The sequence below is a fragment of the Phoca vitulina genome, unplaced genomic scaffold (genome assembly GCF_004348235.1).
Source record: "Phoca vitulina isolate PV1807 unplaced genomic scaffold, GSC_HSeal_1.0 scaffold15, whole genome shotgun sequence".
Classification (NCBI taxonomy): domain Eukaryota; kingdom Metazoa; phylum Chordata; class Mammalia; order Carnivora; family Phocidae; genus Phoca; species Phoca vitulina.
In genome coordinates this window covers 31997306-32021709 of record NW_022589718.1, presented here as the reverse complement: position 1 = coordinate 32021709, position 24404 = coordinate 31997306, and the positions used below count along the sequence as shown (strand labels likewise).

Genomic DNA, 24404 nt, shown 5'->3' with positions numbered 1-24404 from the left:
CTCAAAACACCTTTAGCCAATGGTACACTGGTAAACTGTTTCCCCAGAGCGAAAAGCAAGCCCTAATTGGTAATGTCTGCTGACATGTTGGTATACAAACTCCCACCATGGCTGATTTCAAGGATATTAAGGATTTAACAGTCCGCTCTGCTGGCAAAAGGGGGCTCCAATACAACACCGCTTTAGCCTCACTAGAACTAAATTGAGGGAGCTTAGACGGTCTGCTATTGCTCCTATTCTGAACTCATCTTTGGCTTAATTTTCATTTGGTCTTAAATAAGCAGAACAAGAAAGGAAGACAAATGATATTGGTTTTATTTAGGAGTGGAAAGAAGTATTTGACATTTATGGTGGTTAAGGATTTTGCACAAGTTAGAAAGAAGTATGGACTGCTAGCAGTTGGAACGGATTTTGTTCTTCCATATCCACGCTAATATCTGATTTTCTCACAAATACTATATGTCACCATCCACGTTATAGGAACAAAATTTTAATTAAAGAAAATAAATGAGCAGCCACATCTAATGCCAGCATAGAAAGGTCACTAGTTTAAATCAGTTGGCCTGTTCTTTAGTGCACTGTCCACGCCTTAGAACTCTAAATGGCTTCCTGGCCCTTTAACTCAGAAGCAAAGAAGTTGGTTACGGCAGCTCTCACTTCCACTGTATCCATTTATGAATGTGGTAATTATTTTATCCTTCAAATGGGGATGCCTTTTCCAAGTACTAAACTATGGCACTTCGTGGCTGGCTGAACCTGAGCTGTGTAAGAAAACATCATATAGTCCATATGAACCACAGGCAGTTCATATTTTTTGTAGACCTCATTATCTCACATTAACTTCCTAAGACAGGGGTTGAAATTATACTGAGTAATCATAAACAGCAAAATATTGAGGAAAGCAAGCAAAAATTTCACATATGACTTTTTAGAAGCTTTTTGAAAGGTCTAAGAATCTTTAAAAAAAAAATAACCGGTAAAGTGACATAAATAGGTCTGAATTTATCTTCACAATTAGCATCCAAATAAGATATATATTTATATGTCACCAGCTTTTATTCAAATGATTTAATTAAACTATTAAGATACTAAATGACTTCGATTATGTCTTTAGCTCCAGATTCAATCACCCAGCATCAGATGTAATGACACTTTAAAAAGAAGTTCAACAATGAAAAGTTATGGGCTTTAAAAGTATATTATAGTCTTTACAATATCTCAATTAAAATACATTATGCCTATGATTTGCCTTCTGAAACCAAAAGGAATCACCTAAGTGAGTGCTGGTGTTGGAAACAGACATATTTTTTTATTTATGTGTATATAGCACACATGCATATTTCTAGCAACTTCAGGTCAGTGTTCTATAAGAGTAATTCAAAAAAGACAGTCTCTTCAATAAATGGTGCTGGGAAAATTGGACACCTATATACAGAAGAATGAAACTCGACCATTCTCTTACACCATACACAAAGATAAACCCAAAATGGATGAAAGACCTCAATGTGAAACAGGAATCCATCAAAATCTTAGAGGAGAACATAGGCAGTAAACTTTCTGACATCGGCCACAGCAACTTCTTTCAAAACACGTCTCCAAAGGCAAGAGAAACAGAAGCAAAAATGAACTTTTGGGACTTCATCAAGATAAAAAGCTTCTGCACAGCGAAGGAAACCATCAACAAAACAAAGAGACAACCCACAGAATGGGAGAAGATTTTTGCAAATGACACTACAGATAAAGGGCTGGTATCCAAGATCTATAAATGAACTTCTCAAACTCAACACCCAAAAAAACAAATAATCAAGTCAAAAAATGGGCAGAAGACATGAACACTTCTCCAAAGAAGACATACAAATGGCTAACAGACACATGAAAAAATGTTCAACATCATTAACCATCAGGGAAATTCAAATCAAAGCCACATTGAGATAACGCCTTATACCAGTTAGAATGGCAAAAATTGACAAGAAACAACAACTGTTAGAGAGGTTGTGGAGAAAGGGGAACCCTCTTACGCTGTTGGTGGGAATGCAAGTTGGTACAGCCACTTTGGAAAACAGTATGGAGGTTCCTCAAAAAGTTAAAAATAGAGCTACCCTATGACCCAGCAATTGAGCTACTGGGTATTTACCCCAGAGATACAGATGTAGTGAAAAGAAGGGCCATATGCACCCCAGTGTTCATATCAGCAATGTCCATAATAGCCAAACTGTTGAAGGAGCTGAGATGCCCTTCAACAGATGAATGGATAAGGAAGATGTGGTTCGTATATACGATGGAATATTACTCAACCATCAGAAAGGATGAATACCCAACTTTTGCATCAACATGGATGGAACTGGAGGAGATTATGCTAAGTGAAATAAGTCAAAGAGAGAAAGTCAATTATCATATGGTTTCACTTATTTGTGGAACATAAGGAATAGCCTGGAGGACATCAGGAGAAGGAAGGGAAAAATGAAGGGGGGGAAATCGCAGGGGGAGACGAACCATGAGAGAGTATGGACTCCGGGAAACAAACTGAGGGTTTTAGAGGGGAGGGGGATGAGGAAACGGGTTAGCCCAGCGATGGGTATTAAGGAGGGCATGTACTGCATGGAGCACTGGGTGTTATATGCAAACAATGAATCGTGGATCACTACATCAAAAACTAATGAGGTACTGTATGGTGACTAACATAACATAATAAAAAAATAATAAAAATACCACCAGTTATACGAGGCTGCTAAAAAAAAATCTGTAACAATTTGACAGGAAAGGAAACTTAAAGTATCGTTGGAGTTCTCTCTCCATTATTTGGTATGTATTATTTAGTAGTGCAACTTGTTCTAATTTCCATTATATTAGTTACTGTCTCTTTGATCATTTTATTTAAAGAAATGAGGTTAATATTTAGTGTTTCAGGTGGGATTCCTGAATAGAATAAGAAATCTTTTTGAAATTTTATCACAGCTAATTCAACATTTATTGCATGAACAATTTCAGAGGGTTTGTGCTGGTAAAACCACAGTCCTTGTTCTTATCTTCAACTTACCTGTGGGTCTACAATGGTTTACCCCAAGTATGCAACAGATAGTGAAAAATAACAAAATCAGGGATTTCTTACAAATTATTGTTGACAATGCCGAGAACTGTGAAGAGTCAGAGATTTTACCCTACTTGCTAACTAACAAGTTAGCCTGCCACTTTCACGGAAGCTGGCAGAAGACAAGACATACTGAGTCAGAGACAAAGGACTTGTTTGCTTACAGCACAGCAGTGTGATCTTCATATTTAGGTCCGTACTAGGGCCCGTGGGGGTGCAGGGAGGTGAGCTTAGGTGGGTATGGAAGCACTGAGGTTGCATCACAGCTGAGGAAACTCAAACTCAGGAAACCCAAATTTTTATAAGGATGTTGCAAGCAAATCTGCCTCAAAAGATTATCTTTATTACACTGCGCAGCAAACAAACTGCCCCTTGCCTGGGAAGGGGACAACATCTCAAACAAGGCTTTTGCTAGAGAAACATTCTCGAAAAGAACAGAACCCAGCACGATGCCTGCTTGGGAGGGTTGCAGCTACTATGTGTAAAATATCTAAACTCAGAATACTAGTATTATCTTCCTTATTGGTTTTTGGTAGAATAAATGAGATACAACACATAAAAGTGCTTAGAACTGTTAAATGCTGAATCAGCGTAGGCTATTACTATATAATACTCCAGCACACACTCAGATGTAAGACCTTTAATACTTGAGATTTTCCTCCCCATCACAGAAAGTAATATATGCATTTTTTTTCTCCTTTTAGGCTTCAATTTTTAGAACGGTTTTAGGTTCATAGAAAAATTGAGCAGGAAGTTCATAAAGTTCCCTTAATAGCCCTGTCCCCACACATGCACAGCTTCCCGTACTCTCACCATTTGCAGTAGGATGGTACATTTGTTACACCTCAGGAACCTAAAATGATACACGTTTGTCACTGAAAGTCCAGTAATTTACATTAGGGTCACTCGTGGTAATGTACGTTCTGTAGGTTTGGACAAATGTATACTGACATATACCCACCACTATAGTATCATGCAGAGTAGTTTCACTGCCCTAAAAATCCTCTATGTTCAGCCTATTCATCCCACCCTCCTTGCTAATCCCTGGCAACCACTGATCTTTTTCTGTCCCCATAGTATTGCCTTTTCCAGAATGTCAGAGTTGGATTCAAACTACATATATATATATATATATATATATATATATATATATATATATGCTTATTAAAAGATAATTATAAGAGAATTCTTTTTTTTTTTTAAGATTTCATTTATTTATTCGAGAGAGAGAGAGAGGACAAGCCAGGAGGAGAGGGAGAAGCAGGCTCCCCACTGAGCAAGGAGCCGAACATGGGACTTGATCCCAGGACCCTGGGATCATGACCTGAGCTGAAGGCAGACACTTAACCAACTGAGCCACCCAGGTGCCCTGTAAAAGAATTCTTAAGAAAGCCATCCATAACTTTCCTACCCAATAATATCTTTAACCTTTTCATTAATTTCTAACCAGTATATTTCTACATATCTTTTGATCTATTTTTTTAATTCCTTTTGTCCTTTAGAGAATTCATTTGTCATAAATTTAACAACCTCCATAAAACTTTTCAACTACTTAAGCATATTTTATATGTCAGTCAGGAGAGGGTAATTTGTGCCGGATCACAGTAACAAAGGCTTCTTTTTATTTATTTTCTAACAGTCCATGGCAAGAACACATTTATTTGTGAGTGATTTCAGAGAGACATGGCTATCATCATGGGCCTCTGCTTGCTCTATATGATGAGGCTACAATTATAAGGATAGAACCAAAATAAGCAGAGTAAAAACACAGCTTTGATTGTGGTGAGATCTTTGCAGTAAAACTGATCCCAGTGCAAAACTGTGGGAGTCCTAGTTGTAGCAACTCTCTGATTATTAATCAGCCTCTCACAAAGGCTTATTTCTTGTTCACACTATGTGTCACTGTGTCCTATCACGGGGGTCACTATATATGGTCACCCAAGGGCTCAGGTTGATGGGGGCAGCCATAGAATGTCAGGTTGTTTTGAAGAAAAGAAAACTAGGAAGGTCTCACAGTTTTTACTTGGGATTAAAGCTCCAAAATCAGTCACATGCCTACACCAAATCACAAGGGTCCAGGAAGAGCAATCCCACCATGTGCAGAGCTGGAGATGTTTGGTGAGCATGATTCATGACTCCACGGTTTATGCCGTAGCTAGTAAAAATATGACTCAAGCCACAGGGTGAGTCATTGTTGCCCTGTTTAAGAGTCTCATGCTCTACCGACTGAGCTAGCCGGGCACATTGTTGCCCTGTTTAAATAAAAAAAGTTAAATAATTAAAAAAAAATGGTCAGGGCTTAATCAAAGCACATCAGTGAAGAGCATGAAATTACCAACATCTCTATTAAGTATTTGTGGTTAAGGTTTTCCTCTTTGCCTATTGTGCTAAAAAAACAAAAAACAAAAAAAACAAAAAAAAACCCCAACAACAACAACAAAAAAACAAAGACTTGAGTGAAGTTCACCTACAGAAATCAAGAAATTTTGATACTATTGACATCAAAATCCCTTCCTTGCTCTGATGTTGTTTAAACTGAGCTAGGATAATGCCCAGATTAAAGCCCACTAGACTCCTTTGCCATGTTGGAAACCTTACAGGAGAGAAAAGGTGAAAGTCTGGGAGCTGAAGAGGCAGGAACAGAATTAGGTAGGGAGTGCTGTGGGGGAGTATGTAGATACTATGTATCTACATAGTATAGAAAACCTGACTAACAAATCCGAGTGACAACATTCATGTTCTCACTTAAAGTTGATTAATGGGTATGTGTGCTAGGACAATTTAATTTCGCTTAAGTAGTAGGTAAGTAATAGAACATTTTCTGTAGGGTCAAAGGAAAGAAACCTGGCACAATGGGGAAGGTGTTGTAATCCTAGCTCTTACCTTCACCCCAAGCTGCCTCCTGGCCCTGCATCCACGTAGTGGCACAGCTAGGATAGATGTGACGAAAATCACCAACTACTGTTTGCCATAAAGAAGTTAGATCATGATTAATTTTTCCAAGGTTCCCTTCCCCAAGCACTTTCTCGCTTTTATGAAGTTTTATGGAAACAGTTCATTTTTAATGTTTATTTATTTTTATTATGTTATGTTAGTCACCACACTAGGGAACCAGTTCTAAGTTCCATTTATGATTGGCTCACAGTTCCCTTTTTGAATTGTGCATTTCACTAGTTATCTATGTGTCTCCCCTACGGACCCCAGTGAACACTGATTATCAAAACATCATCATTAAAGAGGTGAGCTCCCTCTCTGCACATTGTCACCAGGGACAAAAAAAAAAAAAAAAATTCTAGCTTTTCAAAAGACAATAACATCTGCAGCCTTTAGTTAATATGATATTCAAATCTAGAACTTAAAAAAAAATATTTCCAAAGCTAATTCCATTTCTTTCTACATTAGATATATAGGGAAATTATTTCCATCAAGAAGAATGTGAGTGGGAGAGAAAATACCTTTTAAAAACATAAGTGGGTTGTTTTTGATGTAGGAAAGATGTTAGGGTTCGGAGCTAACAGCCAAGAAAAAATTCTTGAGACGTCTTTGGTGCAAAAAGGTGGTTTTATTAAAGCCCGGGACAGGACCCATGGGCAGAAGGAGCTGTACTGGGGTCATGAGGAGTGGCCCGTTAGATACTTTCAAGTTGGGAGGGGGTTAGGGATAGCCTAAGTCTCTAAGGAATTTGGAAGCAAGGTTTCCGGGACCTTGAAGGGGCTAGCTATTGTTGGGGAGAGGTCATTTATTACTGTCTCATAAAACCTGAGTCATGAGATCCTCTAGATGTATATCGGTGGGCCATATGCTTGGGGGATGATTGCCAACATGCATCTTGGGGGCTTTAGAGGTAAAAGAAGTTTCCAAAGTAGACTTACAGGATCCTGCCCTTAGCAAAGTATTAACATGGAGGCAGCCGAGTCCCTAGAGGAAGGTCACTCTGCCTATTTCAAGGACTTGTCAATGGGCTCTACGTAGTAAGGAAATTTAATAATTTTTCTTCTGCCTTTGCTTCCCACATCAGTTTTTAACAGCTAAACTCCTAATTTGCTGGGGAATGACAGGCCATGAGGACTTTCAATTTTTCTGCTGGTACATGGCTGCCTAAAATATTAACAGATAACCAACATACAAAACAGGGATTCCATCTTGATATAAATACACTGCAAGCTTAAATCTGCTTCCTCTCATTTGTTCCAAGGCCCAATATCAGATTTAAACAAATCAATATACCTCATGAGAACCCTCAAAAGTAAGAGTTTCTCTTCTCTGTGAATGTGAGTGAATCTGTAGGATTATTTCCCTAGTAGTTTACAGGCTACCATTAGTAGCCGCTTATTCCGGATTTCAGATTCTAATTTGTGAAGAATCTGATTTGGTGGGCTAGTGTTCCTGAAATGGAGGTATTTGCAACATGACCTCCAAAGGCCAAAGCAGCCCTAAGACCAAAGAAAAAGGCCAACAAGTTCAGCTTGACAGGAAATGGTTTATTAAGGGGACTCAGGGAGAGAAGTGTGTCTTGGGCAGCTGAAAGATGAGTAGAGGTCCAGAACCCTACCCCCTGTAAAACCCGATTTTTATAGCCCTAGAGGCTGGGCGACCACCTGAGAGGAAATGTTTGAGAATCATAGTCCGATCTCCAGAGCTGATTTTTGCCCCAAGGATGTACTTGAGTGTAGTTAAAAATAAAGTGTGTGTGTGTGTGTGTGTGTGTGTGTGTGTGTGTGTGTGTGGCAGGGGCTGTGCTCCAGAACTCTCCAGGTCACACAGCCGTCCCCAGAACACATTGGTCCAAGATGGCATTAGTCGGGTTCTCACACCTGAAGCAGAGGGTGTTTGTGAAGAGGTTCTCCAGTTACACACAGCAAGGTCTGAGAACAAGGGAACTGAAAGCATTCTCAAAACTATAGTTCTCTAGCCCTAAATTATAAAGAACATTAAATATTAAGAGGCATCGAAAAAATCAGAGCAGATCTACAGTTTGAGGACAATATTATACACACAGATTTATGTACAAGATAATGCTTTTGAAGGAAAAGACGATGCTGAGAAGGCACATATACAACTCTCTGGCTGTCAGCCAGATAGTTGACCAAGTGCCAAGGAAAACGATGCCCAGCTAGCCACCATTTTCCTGCCCTATTTCCAACTGCAATCACCAAACTCTGCACAAGAGGTTAGTAATGCTGTCGTATCGATCAAGTTCCCTAAAACATTTTCAGAACAAATTCTCAATACTAAGTATTAGTAGCTAAATGATCAGGGATTTTTGCAACTAAAGAAGCTTCACACATTGAGAACTCCATCAGAGGGAAAAACCAAAGGAAATCAACACAATTGCTCATCAGATCTGCCCATACCTTTGAATACGTGCAAAACAAAACCGCCTTTATTATTAATGGCATTCTTTCCTCTTCAAGCTGGTAGGGAACATTATGTAAAGCTGATAATCAGTGATAAGAGACCCATCACTGTAAGGTAATGAAACTGAATCAGGGCTAATCATGCTGCAACTCACTGGTATTTTGTTCTTTGGGTCTAAAAAACTTGGACCCTCTAATTATTTTAAGTATCCAAATGCACATTATTTCCTTTGTCCTTAATACATCACTGTGGAAATAAATCCCCAAAGTAGCCATGTCTTGAAACTTTGAGCAGAAATCCAAATATCACTTAAAATTTAAACATATACAAAATACATGCATACATATTCATGTTCAGGGGATAGACAAAGCTTAAATAACAAGATCATAAGAACCACGTCTGACAGAGAAAGGGAAAGTGCTACTTCAGCCCACGTTTATTTTTGTGCCTATTTATACAAAGAAGGTAGAATGCATGAGGCATAGGATACGACGACAGTGAGTAACCTTTTCAGCCTTTGTTTCTTTCCTCTTTAAATATAGATGCGGACGGTAAAGCTGGATTAGATGCAGTCTACTTTTTCTTCAGTTGGCTGATTTTTTAGAGAATTATAAACCATGAAACTGAACTGAGTAAATGTGGGAAGTTTACTGCAAGCGGCACCTGGGGCCAAGAAAAAAGAACGTTGTCTGGGTGAATAGAGGATGCACATCTTTACAACCAATACACACACAGCTGCTTTGCCTGGCTGCTGGCTGTCGTGGACCCCAAGTTAACTGAGCCACACGAAGAAGCACGCTCAGTCCTGATAAGCTGACCAGCCATGAGAGGACAGAACGGCGGGGGGGGGGGCGGTGGGGAAGCCATCTCTTCGAGCCTCAGAATACAGGCTGATTTTCTGCTTGTATACACACATGATATCTTTAATACTATTACTTCACTCTGGTTTCATATCCTTTTCTTAGGAAAAATTATTTAGGCAAATGCCCAAAATTTTATTTCCCTAGCCACTAAGGTATGCCCATGATTCAGCCCTAATCCTCCCCTCCCCTCGCTCCCTGTTCTTTTCTATTCTTCTTCCACAGGAAGATCTCTTTGTCAAAAGATACTCTGTGTCTAATCCAGCTCCCCATGAAGCCAGTTTCCTGCCGCCCTCCCCACCTATGGCAATGGGGGTCTTTCCCCTGCCCAAACACCTGCACGGTCCCCTTCTAATGCCATTGCTTTAGAGAACCAGTCAATTTTAAATTCATCTACAATTACATAATTGTCATTTTTACATTTTGTTAAATCCAATTTTGAGCCTTCTAAGGTTTATTTCATAAGACGGAATCAATTGAACTGACTCACTGTAAACATAAAGCCTGCCCCTCCCCCCCATCACTTTTATTGACCTGGGTATCTCAGTACTTAAAAAAGAATAAGGAATTCCTCAAACAAGTTTTTCAAATACAGAACTGTGGGAAGTAAAAGATCAAAGGACAATAATAAGCAGTCTAACCTAATACGTTATATTGATCAGTAAGCTGTGTATCTTCCTCATCTGAAAATTCCCTAATGAGAAGCAGCAGTGGTTGATCTTGAAACACTTGGAAACTGTGATAGGCTCATATGGAAAGTGAATGAAGTAAAGGACATGCCTCAAATGCAGTGTAAAAATAATTCTGCCAACTTCTTTGGCTTACTAATTAGTAATACGTTTGGTACCTTGGAGCCCCAAGAAGATCTAAATGACTGAGACATTAATATAATGAATGGAAAAGAAGCTGGGAAGACAATTTGTCCCTATCGACCTCTAATTAATAAAAGCATTCGACTAGAGTAGTCCATGTCACCGGGCACCAGAGCTGAAGCTGAATACACGGTGGACCCATGTCAAAGAGAAGAACTAGGAGCCAAACACTGGGTCATGAGCACCGAGAGTCAGCCAGAGGCGGGGGTGTAGGTATATTTAAGCACTCTTGGGGGTCTTGGCAGATCAACGATTAACAGTGACCCAGTGTCTACCTGATACAGTCCCTGTTTCCATTGTATAGGAGCAAATTACACTACAATATTTTAAAGTGTATGTTTTCAACAACATTTACAAGTTCACGCAAATACGAATTCCAAATAAAACTTACCATAACTTCCAGTCACATTGGCACATATAACAGCCCCAAAGAAGTTTGGAAAATACTTCTGAATTCTGGAAATCACTTTCTGGCAAGCTATGGTTGGATCTTCTCCTCTTCTCATATATTCTACAGCTTGGTAGCTGATTTAAACAGAGGCAGAACTTTTAGGATCACAGAGTCAACAGAGTCCAAATTTGTTACTTGAAGTTAGAAACCTAAAACCATCAGAATTGTCACAGTTGATAAAATACCTAAGAGAAGTCAGTAACTCCTGTTACCTTCAACTGGGAAGGCAAGTAAACCTAGATACAATGTCTATCTTTTCAACTTATCTACCCCTTCACTTCAAATGAGGACTGTTCTTTTTGGCTCTGGCTGGATAACTGTTACTTAGGAATGACAGCCAGAAGTCCTAAAGAATAGAGGTTATGTTTAAATAAGAAATGGCGCTGCAATTAATGGGGAAATGGTGGGCATGTGCAAGACATTCGGCTGTAATAGTCGTCTTCCAGGAATTAACTGTACACAGTGACTGTCTTTCCTACTTTTATCATCAATTACCACAGTTCCTTTACTCGGCGGCCTTACACAAATGATTTAAATGCATCCTAAGTATTCTCATCTGGGAAGTAAAGCAAGAAATATTCTATTTCAGAGGACGATGATGACTTAAATTACCACCATCGAAAATGACAGAGGCAAAGGGCATGGAAGCAGAATTTCTAGAAAGCTCTCATGCACACAAAACCAGATGGCCTGGCACCAACGGTTATTTTCTGTCTTGACAGACGCCATCTTCTGTCAAGATCTCGAAGGGTCCTAAACGGGAGGAGTCCCACCTGGGTAGAAAGCGCATCAGTATATCCCCATCGCCAGTGGCCGCGGCCGTTCCCGCGCTGTCATCCGCGTAGGCACCAGCTCCGGGTATTGGCGAATCTCCTACTCGACTTTGTGAGGGCACGGCACAAAAATTCAGGACAGGAGATTAAGTGTGAATGCCACAGTATTTTAGGAGATGATTCAACAACAGGGGATGTTTCTACTTAGCCACTGATGATTGTTCTAAGTAAAGTCTTCATCAGAACATGGAGAGCAAAGATTTTCACTTGTTTTTCAACTAAGGTTTCCACACACCTCAGTTCATGATATAAGCATTAGATGCCAGCCAGTTAGATGTCAAGATGTCACAGATTTAGTGACTATTCAATTACCACCATCCTTTGTCATCGCATTTCTGGACTATCTCAATAGGTTCCGATTGGTTTTCCTCAGCTACAGTCTATTCTTGCTTTCTCTCTCATGTGCCAAAATTTTACCAAGGTTCTTCCTTGTAATAAACCTTGGGTGTTTTTCTACTATTTTAAAATAAAATCCAGAAATCCTTAAACTGACTCAGGACCCCCTGCAATGTGGCTTCAGTCCACACCCCCCCCCCCCCCCCGGGGCACCTGACATTCATGCAATTTCTTTTCCAGCAGGTAGGAGCCCTGAACCGAGCACGCGCTACGCCAGGTCTGTGCGTGCCTTAGCCTGGATGCTCCCTTCCCTCCCTGAGGCTCTGGCTCGGCCCCTAGCATCTCCCTGCTGGCCTCTCCCCAGCCAACTGCCCCGCTGGCTCAGACCACCCTGCCATCCCTGAGCTCCACGGCACCATTGCAATGCCCAAGCCTTTGGCACTTAGCAGATACTCAATTATTTGCTTTCACATTTATCTATCTCAGCGGTAGGGGTGGGGTTGTGCTTTACATTTTGCATCTCTCACTAGCACCTTGCACATGCTGGTTTATACTCAATGCGTATTTGCAAGATCCGTTCTTTCAGAAACACTAACCCAGGTATTTTGAATTTTATACCGTTTGTAGACGCCCCGGCAGCAGTACGTCCCATCTTATCGACTACAACCATGCCTAAAAGTTAAAAAAAAAAAAAAAAAAAAAAAAAAAAAAAATCACTGTAGGTGTAGGCTCTGAGGTTTACCTCGAATATAAACAAATACTTCAGCAGCTGGTAATACAAATATCCTCACTCAATAATTTTGGGTAGAAGAAAACAGGAAGCTCAGGAATGCTGAAAATTACACCACTTGCCTAATGTGTACTGTTTCAGACCCCACTGTCAGAGCATCATCTGGCAGACTTTCTATATCCTTACTCTTCAAACTGCTCAGTTACCTTTCAAAGGTAATTCCAGAGCAAGTCATTGACACAGAATAATGGAAATTTTCAACATGACAACTCTAATGTGGCAAACAGTATAAAATTATTAAAGAACTCCGTATCAAGCAAGGGCGCATGGCGAGCTCAGTCGGAGGAGCACGTGATTCTCGATCCAAGGGTCGTGGTTGTGCCCTATGTTGGTATAGAGATTACTTAAAGAATAAATAAAAACTTAAAAAAAAAAAACCCAACGTATCAAGTAAAGATTTAAAAATCTGTAAGTGGCTAATCACTAGATTTTAGGGGCCTTGTGTAAGTTATCTAAATGTACAGAGACACAATGGAAGGAAACCGTGTGTACGGGCACCCACCTATCTACATACAGGCTTACCTGGCCGTGCAAGTGGTTGAAATCACCTTCTGGCACATAAATAAGGACGAAGAAGTTAAGAACTACAGAAAGGCAATTAAAAATGGCTGAACTTTAACCATAACAATTATATAAAAGGCAAGTTACCAATTGTATCATGACCGTGGTTATCTCCTGTTTCTTTATGGGAAGGACCTTCTTGCTTTAAGATACTAGGTGGTTTGTAAGGTCCACAGTATTTTGAAGCATCTGGGACAACATTCTGTGAACAAGATTTAAGTTTTAGTTTTTAGGAAGGTTCATTTTACAAACTGGCAAGTAGTCACATATAATGATGAAACACTAGCAAGAAACCCAAAAGATGTCTGGTAACTGAAAGGTATGAATTAAAAACCAAAGATTAGCTAAGTCTTATGTGAACGGATGGATATAATTTATTTTAATACTAGTCTAGTATCAGAATTACATAATATAGAATCCACATCTATACTGTCTGGAAAAAAACCCTAATTTTTCTCTTTATATGGCTAAAGTTCTCTGCACGATGGCAGACAGGAATGAAGATTTGTGTATTAGATCTTAATCCTCAAAGGAATTAGGTACACAGCCTGACCTTTAAATTTCAGAATTTGTTCTCTGGCCAAAGAAGAATTCTGAGATTTAAAGCAAAATCTACTTTAAAACACTCTTTATTTCAAAGCTAGGTTCATGCAAACATATTCTAAGTTGTACTCAGATTCCTCTGTGGATTTAAAGACACAAGAAAAGGATTAAAACTCATAAATTTAGGTGGTGCATATGGATTAGTATTTAATCAGGAAACCTACTGCTCAGGTCTTACTCATTAGTGCACTTGCTGCCTCCCCTGACCCAGTTTTATACACTAGCCTCTTTCAAATGCTAACCCTTGAGACTCACTGGTTACTCAAAGGTTATTAGGGTTTGGGAGAAGAAACAGATGAGAGACTAAGGTAGTTCACAGAAGGGTTCTGGATGGCAAAGACAAACAGATTTATGCTAAAAGTCCCACTGATTTAAAAATAAATGACCCCACCACTAACACACTAGCCACCTAATAATATAGATCCAGTCAACAGGGCAAGATACTGGGTATACTTCATGCAGACAAAATGTAAGAAATATTTTAGACAAATGGTTTCCAAACGCTGATTTTTTTAGACTTGGAACCTTGTGTTGCAAGGAAATACAAGCAGAGCTGTTCTGACCGAGGCCACCCACTCTTGCCCACATCAGTGCCGTCCCAATTTGAGAACTGCTGCCAAGATCCAGGAGTGTTCCACCACGGACGTACGTGCACGAGAAGCAGCTAAGGAGTGTTTGGGAACATCCACGCCCAGAGAGTCGACTTAAATCGTTGGTTCTCAAGTGCAACCAGGGTGATAACCAGCACTTTAGGCAACAGGTAGCCAACAAAGAGCAGATGGGGTGTCGCTTCATATTTTCTAGTGATTTACTTTTAAAAATTGGGTCTACATACCCTCCAGTAATTTGGCTGGCAATTCCGAGCAAGCCAATCTGAATGAAGGGCTCGAGAAGTATTGGTAGATAAGTCCTCACTGATAAACCCCATACTTTCAGCAAACTTGGTGGCTGGAGATTAGGAAGAAAAGAAAAAGATAAATTAAGCATTGCCTTCTAAATAAAATACATATACAGGAAGTGTTCTTGGTCAGCAGTCTCTCAAGTGGGGTACACCATCCCGGGGGGCACACGACAACTTTGAGAAGAATATTCAGACACGAACAGTTTTAACGACATCAGTTTCTAGATCTCAACTGCCACGTAATTCCTAAATCTGATCTGCTTGAGACCCTTGGGGTGTATATTGTGACAGTTATTAATTCTCTTTTCCATCCCCCTTCCCAATCTCCCTTCTTGCACACCCCACTCACAAGCAAGAATCTTATTGTTCTAACTAGGGCGCAATGCCCAGCGTTGAGACACCAAACAAAGAGCCATGTGTGAGTAACAGATCTTTTAGCTTGTCAGGCAGTTTTTAATTCCATCTTTTGGCAAAACTGAAGGACGCCTAACTGTGGAGTTATTAACTAATTCATCATTAAAAAGTATTTTTGATTATAGGTCACTGTACGATTTTTGGTATATAATATGGAAGACGTTCAAGCAACTGACGCTGTCATAGCAATACTCTGGTGCCCGTCTTCGGACGAGAAGAATGCTGTGTGGTCTCACCCTGATACAATGAATTCAGGGAGAGAAATGTTGCTGGCTCATGCTTCAGTCCAGCAATTACCTATCTATAGATAAGGAACTAGGTTTTTTAAATCCTTTTTTTTTTTTGAGCACTCATAATTTTTCTGTTTTATTTAGCTTCCCTAGTCAATGTCTCTACCCTCCAAACCTTAGCATCCATTCCACCATGTTATCCATGTTTAAAACTTTAGCATATTGTTCTTTATTTTTTCCTATTTTAAAGATGAAGAAAGTGTGAATTTGGAAGTTTAGTAACTTACCTGACAGTAAATAGATATTAAGTAAAAGAGCTGGAATTGGAACTTGGGCCGGCTTTGATCGATTTTATTTTTTCACAGTGAGGAACAGAGACAGAGGGCTAGATAAAGCTTTAGTGTTGTAAAAATATACCTGACTCTCCCACTAACAGCGTGTGTGCTGTATGTTCTAGCACTTTCCGAGCCACACCGATCGCATTTTTAATTCGCCTGAGATCTCCTACCGCTCCTACGTTCATAGTAGTGCTGAAAGAAAAAAGTGCATGCGATTGATTAAGGTACTTTCACAGGTTCAAAGATAAAAACAGTATTGGTTTACCTGGAGCAACAGTTTTGTAGGATAAATTCCACCGTCTTAACGTTACACACGACAGCACATGCATGAAGTTCATACAAATTCCCACAAGCAGACAGATTAAGGAACAAACAGCAAATCAATCTACCACAGTACCGTCATTCTCAGTTTCTCCTGACTCATTTTAAACGTGGCTTCCAGAAGTGGTTTTAAGGCTTTGGGTCATGCAAACCACAGCTTACGGGGACGGCAGGTCAATGATGGTCTACCAGGGCAGACATCTTTTCAAAGCTTGGGATTGTGTGTGTTCTAAGAAGACTACCTACTTCCATGTGATATTTCTATTATGATGATTTTCTTTCAACAGGGAGGGAAATTCCTTGTATTTGGACAGGACATGTACAATAAACTAGGGGTTTTGACCAGACAAAGCTTACACACGCCTGTCTTGCTCTCAGGAGAAGGTTGATTGATGTTCTTACCCGTCCATGATCATGGCGTCCAGTGTGGTTTCTCCAAGCTCATCGGGGCTCCCTCCAAAGCCCACACTGCCGTCACACTGCTCCCTCTCACACACGGCACAGCCCTGCTCAACTGCATCCAGGGTCGAGCCTCCAGATGCTAAGGTCCTCCACGCTGTTAATCAAATCCTGGTTTATATACTGATTTTTTTTTCAGTGCCAAATGCGACAAACCAGAAACGTTTTGAAAACTCATATAAAAGAAATTTCACATTTACACTAAGTTATTCAGAATTTTAGTTTAGTAAGCGTGACAAAGGAAGGATGTAGACAAAGTTGTATGATGCAACTATTTACGGCGAAGAATCTAAAGACTTTGGCTACTGATATAAAGTGAGGGGTGTTTTTTACTTGCTAATATTTCTGTGCTGTGTAAGAAATGTCTCCTCTCCTTCAATTTTCTAAGTGAAGCCACTAAAAGGCAGTTAAATTGAAAATTCATTAAGTCAGTCTTATAAATTTCTTCTGCATCACTAGATTATCAAAAATATATACAACTAGTACTTTTATTGAGGTGACAGCAATCACAGCAAGTCTCAATAACCACACCCTAACAGCAATAATGACAGCGTGGGCTAGGCATGGCTTCATCCACTGATCTGCACAACAGCTTTTCAGGTAAGTATTGTACAATTACTATCCTCATTTTAAATAGAAGGAAGCAGACCCAGAGAGGTTAAGTAACACGTTCAAGGTCACACAACTTTTAGGTAGCAGAGTCAGGATTCAAAAGCCCATGTTGGCTCCAGTGGCCATGATTTTAGCAGTACTTTGTTCTGTGGAGTCCCATACATTGAGAAGGAAAAAAAAAAAAAAAAAGATCTTTGGTGGTCAATGTCTTATTAATAAAAATAGAATTCCATGAAGGGAAGGTGCTATTCCTGGTAATTTTAAGTATTACTACTGGACCGACAGGCTTGAAAGTGTATTTCAAGAAGTTCCCCTTTCACTACAGGCGGCCTTTCTATGTCCCCTGCCTTAGCCGCTGCACTTCCTGCTCTGTGTCCTCATCGCTGTTCATTTCTTTCTCACAGCCCTGTTTGCTCACTGAATCCTATGCGCCGCCTGTAACATACACTTAGCTGCACCAAATTCCGGAGTCAATTCTGCCCCAGTAAGTTGTATTGGCAGCCTCAGATGGGAGAGGAGGAGTCTGAAATTACTCTTGGGGTAGTAGGTCTCGGAATGAATGAGACAAACACACAATACATGAATAAATGACAAGATCATGGTATGTACAGGATTGAATCAAAGCACAGAAGATAGGTACCTAACGCAGACTGGGCATAAGGGCAGCAAATCAAGGAAGGCTTCCTGAAAGAGGTGACACGTAAGCGGTTCTCAACCTTGGCGGCAAATCAAAATCACTTAGAAAGCTTTAACAAAACAAAACGACACAGAGGTCCTTTTCCCAGCAGTTAAATGAAAATCTCAGGAGGTAGAGCTCAGGCACGGGTACTTAAGCTCCACAGATGATTTTAACGGCCAACCACGACTGAAACTCTGTATTCCAGGTGGCAAATACACAATGTCAGCATGTAACAACAACAAAGTAAATGTAAAAAGAGTATGTATGCTTTGGGGAATTAGTAGCCTTTTGCAAACTGCAGTTGCGTTCAGGGTACCGGGAAGAACGGAGGGCTTAGAGAGGTGGAGAGACAAGAGACGGCCCCCGTGAGAGAATGGATGTCAGGGAGGACCGCGTAGGCGCCCCCGGAAGAGTCTAAGCAGGAAGGCCCTAACTGCTGTAGGTCAGCAACCCGGTGGGAAACAAGGCGGCGCGGGGCTGAACGGAGGGCGGGTCGTGACGCGAGGAGGCCCTGAAAAGCAGCAGTGGAAAGCAGGACTCGGGACCCACTGCAAGAGGCGCCGCGGCGGAGCAGGCGCGGGAGAGCCTGGGCGCTGAGGCTGCGGAAGGGCTGGCCCCGGCCCGCGCCAGCCCACCCCGCCGGCGCCCGCCCCGTTGTGTTCCTGCTCTCGCTGTCTCTCTCTCGCTCCCCCGCAGCGCAGGCCCCGCCCCGGCCGCCGCCCGCACCTGCTTCGGTTGCATTCTTAAAAGGCCAAGTGTTGAGGACCAGGGGCAGAGGGCTGCAGCTGTGCAGGAGGCCCGGGCCGAGCAGGAGCGGCACCAGAAGCAGAGGGAGGCGCCACTTCCGTGCCATGGCCGCGCGCGGAGAAGGGCCGGGGCCGCAGCTCAGCGGGCCGCCCGCGCTCGCGCACTCGTGATCCCCGGCGCCCCGCCCAGCCCGCGGCCTCGGCCGCTCCCTTGGGGCGCGGGCCGCGCTCCCGCTACTCTCGCGAGACCTGGCCTCCTCGGGCCGCGGGAGCGCGGGAGCCGCGGGCGCTTTCTGGGCTGCGGGGGCCTTGGCTCGGTGCTAGGGGGCTCCTTAGGTCGGACGCAGGTTTTTTTTTTTTTAATAGTTAACCAAATCATTGCTTTCCTCCGTTGTGAAAGGCAGACTGAGCCTAGAATGAAATTATGCAGCCCTGGGTTGCACGACCTGGGACTATTTTCATTTGGTTTTCGCTTATTATCCTTTAAATGAAAAGTTGAAGTAGACAAATTTTCAATTTCAAAATGGGCTCGGGGATCCGTGGCCTCAGGGGTGGTTATGCAGTATGGGCGAAGCCGGCTTGCTTACAGCCACAGCTTTCCGCAGGGTGTGCTCTCATTGGGGATCCCCGAGCTGAAGGCAGAGCAGACAGGGACTCTGCGGGGCTCGGGGAGGTGCACGCACCCTCCTGGGGCTCCGGGGCAGGAACGGTTCCGTCTGGAACGTCCTCCACCTTGTCCCCGACACCTTTCAGTGCTCAATAAGGTGGGCTGGAGACTTCGCGTTGTTAAAGGATACGCTGACAAATATTAAAGAGTTTGAAAACGAGTTTTAAGTAAATACACTGTGCAGGATATTGTGGAAAACTTCCTTTGTAAACGTTTACTTACATCTTTTTAACTAATAGGGGAGGTTTGGGGGATTGATAAAAAGAAGAGGTGGCCTCTGAATTGTTTCTAGAGCCGCATTTCTTGTAAAGACTTGATTTGGAAGACGCCACAGCTGTATTTAATTCCTCAAAGAATTGGGTTGCATCCTGATGATGTTGTTTGGCTGACCCCCGCCCCCCTTCAGTTCTGTTACCCTCAATTTGCATCTTTATATCAGGAAGACTGTTTTCAACTGAGATGGAAATCAAAGCATTCCTGTTTTCTAGATTTAGGGCTGTGCGTCTTTCCAGTGTTTTAATAAACCTTCTTACAAAAGCTTCAGCTTGTTTTCCATCCCTCTGGGTACATAGCTTCGTTTTAGATTAGGGAAGACGGCGTAAAAACTCCCTGTCAAGCTCTGATTATCAATTTTCAATGTGGCCACCTTCTGACCATAGAGCTACATTAAAAACAATCCTTTTGAATGTCTTGTCAGGCTTCAGCTGAGACAAACTGTAAATGCTCCTGACCATATTGAACAACCCTTTAGACTTTAGGGGCGTCCTCAAAAACGGTGCAACAGATATTACCCTCCCAAGATCCAGAGGCACTCTCAAAGATAACCAAAAGAGAGAAAGACAATTTTCCTGAGAGCTGGCAACAGCCAGTAAGACCACAGGTGCAAATGGCGTGCAAGCTGCATTTCTGAATAGCCAGATTTTTGGGGCCCAAACCTGACAGGTGCCAAGCCAAGTTCTCAAGACACAAAATGAGACAAATGAGAAGGCAGCAGCTGTACCCAGGAGAGAAAGGATTGACAGCCAGTGGGTACCTAAAAGCAAATTCATGTGTCACAATTCAAAGATCTAATACTTGAAATGTGTGTTTTTTTGTTTTTTGTTTTTTTTTCCTGCCAATCTGAATTTGGAAAGGAAGGGACGAAGTAGAATTTTACCTTCCTCTCTCAACCAGATACCGCAGATGGAGATCTGGGAAAGCTGACTTTGGTAAGAATTCTTGCCATTTGCCAGCTTCTGCCATTTGCCTAGGATTCTGTCTGTAGGCTGCAGGGGGAGTGGAGTGTCCCAGCTGGTCTCCTCCTGGCCCCCAGAAACTGTAGAGGAGGAAAAATTATCTTCCCTACCCCCTTTATGATAGTGCTTTGCTGAGACCCCTTTTATTCTAGGGCAACTCCTAAATGCATTAGATTATCTAAAGTGGTTTAAAATTCTCCATTGTAGCTGCTGTAATTCAAGATTATTTTTGGTAAGTTTAACCTGCTTGCTCAACCTTAAAACAAAATTTTATTCACCCAAGGCCTCACACTGGACCCAGTCCAGCTTAAGCCAGACCCAGTCCCACTGCGGCCAGTTTAGGACCCGGAGCACCTAGCGTGCTTTCAAAGTCAGACCCGGTCCAATTTCTAAATCGGACCTGACCTGGAAAAAGAAACTCTCAAATGAAGTTTCTGAAAGCTCCTAATGCAAAAGCTGCGAATCCAACAGGACCCTCCCAGCACCTCTGGAGGCATGGGAAAGCAGCGGAGCTCAGGGGACTTACAGGTACCTTCACGTGGTTGCTTGTTCTTCCTTCTGTGCTCTCTTCTGGCACCGGAACTGTTAAAAGATAAAGTGAGGCATATTGAAAAATTTGAGTTCATTTGACAAAAATTGATTCAAATTGGGCAGCATCCAATCTAGCAGATGGAAGGGAGCTCAGAGGAGCAGTACAGAATCAAAGACTTCTATAGGGAGAATGAGGCGGGGACAAGGAAAGTTAGAGTAGGCAAAAAAGTGGGTTAATTACTCCAAGGTTACTTTCCTTTCTGGGGTTGGCAGGGGACAATCAGGCAGAACGCGTGACTAGTGCAGATCAGGAGGTTCCTGATTGACTGGTTTAAGTTTCTGTTTCTGGAAGAGCCAAGACTGTAATTAACTCTTGGTTTGGTGACAGAAGCCATAGCATAAGCAACTTCATGTTTAGACCCGTTGCCTTGTTTTTAGCAACGCGCATGGTAGAGATTGCTCATTTTGACAGTTTGGTTGTCTAGGCGCACGGCTCGGCATGAACCAGTAATCCCTTTGGGGCTCTGGGATACCTGACTCTGTTGCCAGAGGAAGCCACATCATCAAATAATTTTGACAAGCATTTACAAATTTATCCAGACTTTTAAAATATTAACTTGGTGGGAGTTGCGAGGTTTTCAAAATCTTCAAGGCTCCATTGCTACGAAATCAAATACACAATTAAAACAGCGGATGATAGTCTGGAAAGTGTATCCCAAGGTGGGGAAGTGTTGTAACGGTAGATGCAATTCAAGAAAAGTATTATAAATTTCTACTGTGGGATTTTGGAGGAGAAACAAATTATTTCTGCTGATATAATCAGGATAAGCTAATGCTATGTGAAATTTAAAAGAGGGGGTGAAATAGGATAAGAAAGCAAAGAAAACAGACATTGTGCATTGAATTAATTTTCATTAGCACCTAAACTGAGCCTTAGTTTTTTGCTATGTCAGGAGCCAGGACATGGCTTCAGAGAAAAATGGTGTAACACAATACATGAAAATCTGGTCTCAGTGCTCACTGCTGCCTGTAGGTCCTCCCTTGTAATTAAGTCATTTGTGTTTCTTTTGGCTAAAAGAGCCTGAACTTGGTCACCTCCACTCAGCCCACCCTTTTTTTCCAATACTATTCTCTCCCCACTTGAACTCAAAATTCCTAACAGAAATGCAACTCATCTATTGGTTGGAGGAAAACGGCTAAATTATACTATAGTGGCAGTGTCTGAGAAAGGGTATCAGTAGGTTGGCTTCCCCAAAGGTATTTGTATTTAGAATAATTAATATGCCACCTCAAAGGAATCTGACTTTTTGGTGGCTTTTTAGCATCTATTAAAATACCCAATGGGTCCACTATCCAGTTAACTTAAACTTAGAGTCATGTCTGCAACTCTGTCTTAAAGATGTTAACATACTCTGGATATTTGCGTTCCTTCTGGATTGATTTTTCTTTGACTAACATTTGGAGAATAGTTTGAGTTTTAGTCTTGGAAGTACCCTCATGTTACTCTTAGGTTTTCATGTAACTGGATCCTTATGCTTTATTTTGAGGTAAATTTAAATGAAAAGAGACATCAATTGATTAATTAGGTAGCAGACCTTTAAAAAAATGGTCCAGGGTTTTCCCAGCATCCTTTTCAATTTTTCATTCTCTTAAATCATTTACTATACATACCAGCAGATATATGTAGCATTACTGATAAAAGAGTTAGTTATATGTTATTTTTATTTAAGTTTAGACTGCATTACATAATTTTTTTTTGGTAAGATGTTTATGTTGCTAAATAGAACTTACGTAAAACTATCAACAGGATAGAATAGACTCTCAGGGAGATTCTCAAGACGTGGATTTTAAAACGCAGGACAACAACCTATCAGCCGTGGCTTACTTATCTAATCTTCCTGAGGCACTCTTTCTTTATCTGAAACCAGGAGAAAATAAGAATGTTCTACTTTGTTTTATAAAGTTTTGCGAATGAGGGTGGGGATGTGAGAGAAAGGTTAAGTACTGTGCAGATTGAATCAAATTCTTTTGCTTAATTGGCATTTACCCAGCATCCATTAATTGATGTCAGGGAGGAGGTGGTCCAGAAATGTACAAAGCAACAAAAAGAAATCAATTTGCGATTCAGAAATTTCTACAGGAATTATAAAGAGTTGGCCAGATACCTATAATGCACTTTAAAGTAAATACTTAGAATTTCCTTGACTGTCTTAAATGGGAATTAAAAATAAGGTTTTCCGCCAACTTTGAGCTGTCTAAAATTTGGTTTAAATGTTTATAAAAATGGTCCATTGCTGGGTTGTGAGATTTCCGAATGTCTTAAGAACATCATCCTCCAGTCTTACCAAGGAGACAGCTTCAAATGGAACGTTAAGCGATGTTACAAATAGAGTCCTCCTGTGTGGGGTGAGGAGGGGGGTGCAGGAGGCTGCAGTCTCCCCTCCATTTCCTCTAAACTTCATGGCTTTCAATTTATCAGTCTCAGAGGGATGGAGAGTTGAGTCTCTCCTGATAGCATTTGAAGCTGTGGTTCCACAGAGGATTTAACGCTGTAGTTGCAGGGAGTCTAGGTATTTCAAATCTGAGGCTTAAAAAACTAAGCCATCCCCTCCGGCTCTTGCACTGATGCTGTGAAATCCATCTGAGAAACATGCCCATGTTTTGCTACTTGTTCAAAGCTGAAGCATGACTTGGCATTGAAATAATAATTTCTTTTTCAGAAACTCCCCACTGAACTTGGGTTATCTAAATACAAGTTACTTATTTGATTGGCATTTGCTGTTGACAGTTTCGCAAACTATAAGTAATGATTGCTGCTAATGTTAGAGCATTTGTGGTTCTGTGTTTCTAAGCTGAATCCATTTTGGCATTAATCTGGGAACACTTGAACGTTACTCCCTGATTGTACATTCTGGATGAAATTAGAGTATCTTTCATTGTACAGAAATAAGTGTTATTGTTCTACAAATGAGAAAAGAAAATATTCTTCCTTCCTGAAATACTTTTCCCGGTTTATGCCCCTGAAACTGTTTGTCAAATCAATGGCAGATTCAAGTCACAAACTTGTTTTTGACTTTTTAACCTTTAAAAGTCAGCTTAGTGACTTATAGGACCAAGACTGTATATAGTGGAATATTGGCCTATTCAGTGACTTCTTCTCAAAATAATTTATATACAATGTATTTTCAATTTGTAATGTTAATACTGGGCCAGAGCTACAATGAAGTTATCAGAACAAGGATATAGTAGATCATTTTACATGGTGTAATTTGCTTTTTTATGATAGTTGTTTATAATGTTATGATGTCTTCATGAACATGATCCATTATAATCATAAAGGCCTAGGGCAATAGAACAAGATTCACGGTACCTTCTGACCACTTTAAACACTGCTTTGACATTGTTAACTAGTGTCACAGATGATTTTAATGAAGAAATTTAACAATAAAAGCAAAATTCCAAAACAACGATGACTTACAGTGAGTCCTCTCACTGTTCAAAATAAGTCTTATGCTGATC

The 24404-nt window shown here is 41.1% G+C and overlaps 1 protein-coding gene across 2 annotated transcripts; it reads right to left on the bottom strand.

The window, feature by feature from the left end:
* Window positions 1-8864: 8864 nt before the first annotated feature.
* On the bottom strand, window positions 8865-18696 carry AGA (aspartylglucosaminidase). 2 transcript variants are annotated; one of them, XM_032413695.1, is made up of 9 exons: window positions 18433-18696; window positions 16359-16512; window positions 15715-15827; window positions 14588-14700; window positions 13237-13351; window positions 12395-12470; window positions 11403-11510; window positions 10570-10703; window positions 8865-9109 (listed from the first exon to the last, which is right to left on the bottom strand). In XM_032413695.1, exons 1-9 carry the CDS (start codon window positions 18557-18559, stop codon window positions 9009-9011), a joined length of 1041 nt encoding a protein of 346 aa, XP_032269586.1. In that variant the 5' UTR covers window positions 18560-18696; the 3' UTR covers window positions 8865-9008. The 2 variants fall into 2 exon arrangements, with proteins under 2 accessions (XP_032269586.1, XP_032269587.1); XM_032413696.1 differs by having other exon boundaries at window positions 11403-11502; window positions 12417-12470.
* Window positions 18697-24404: the final 5708 nt, after the last annotated feature.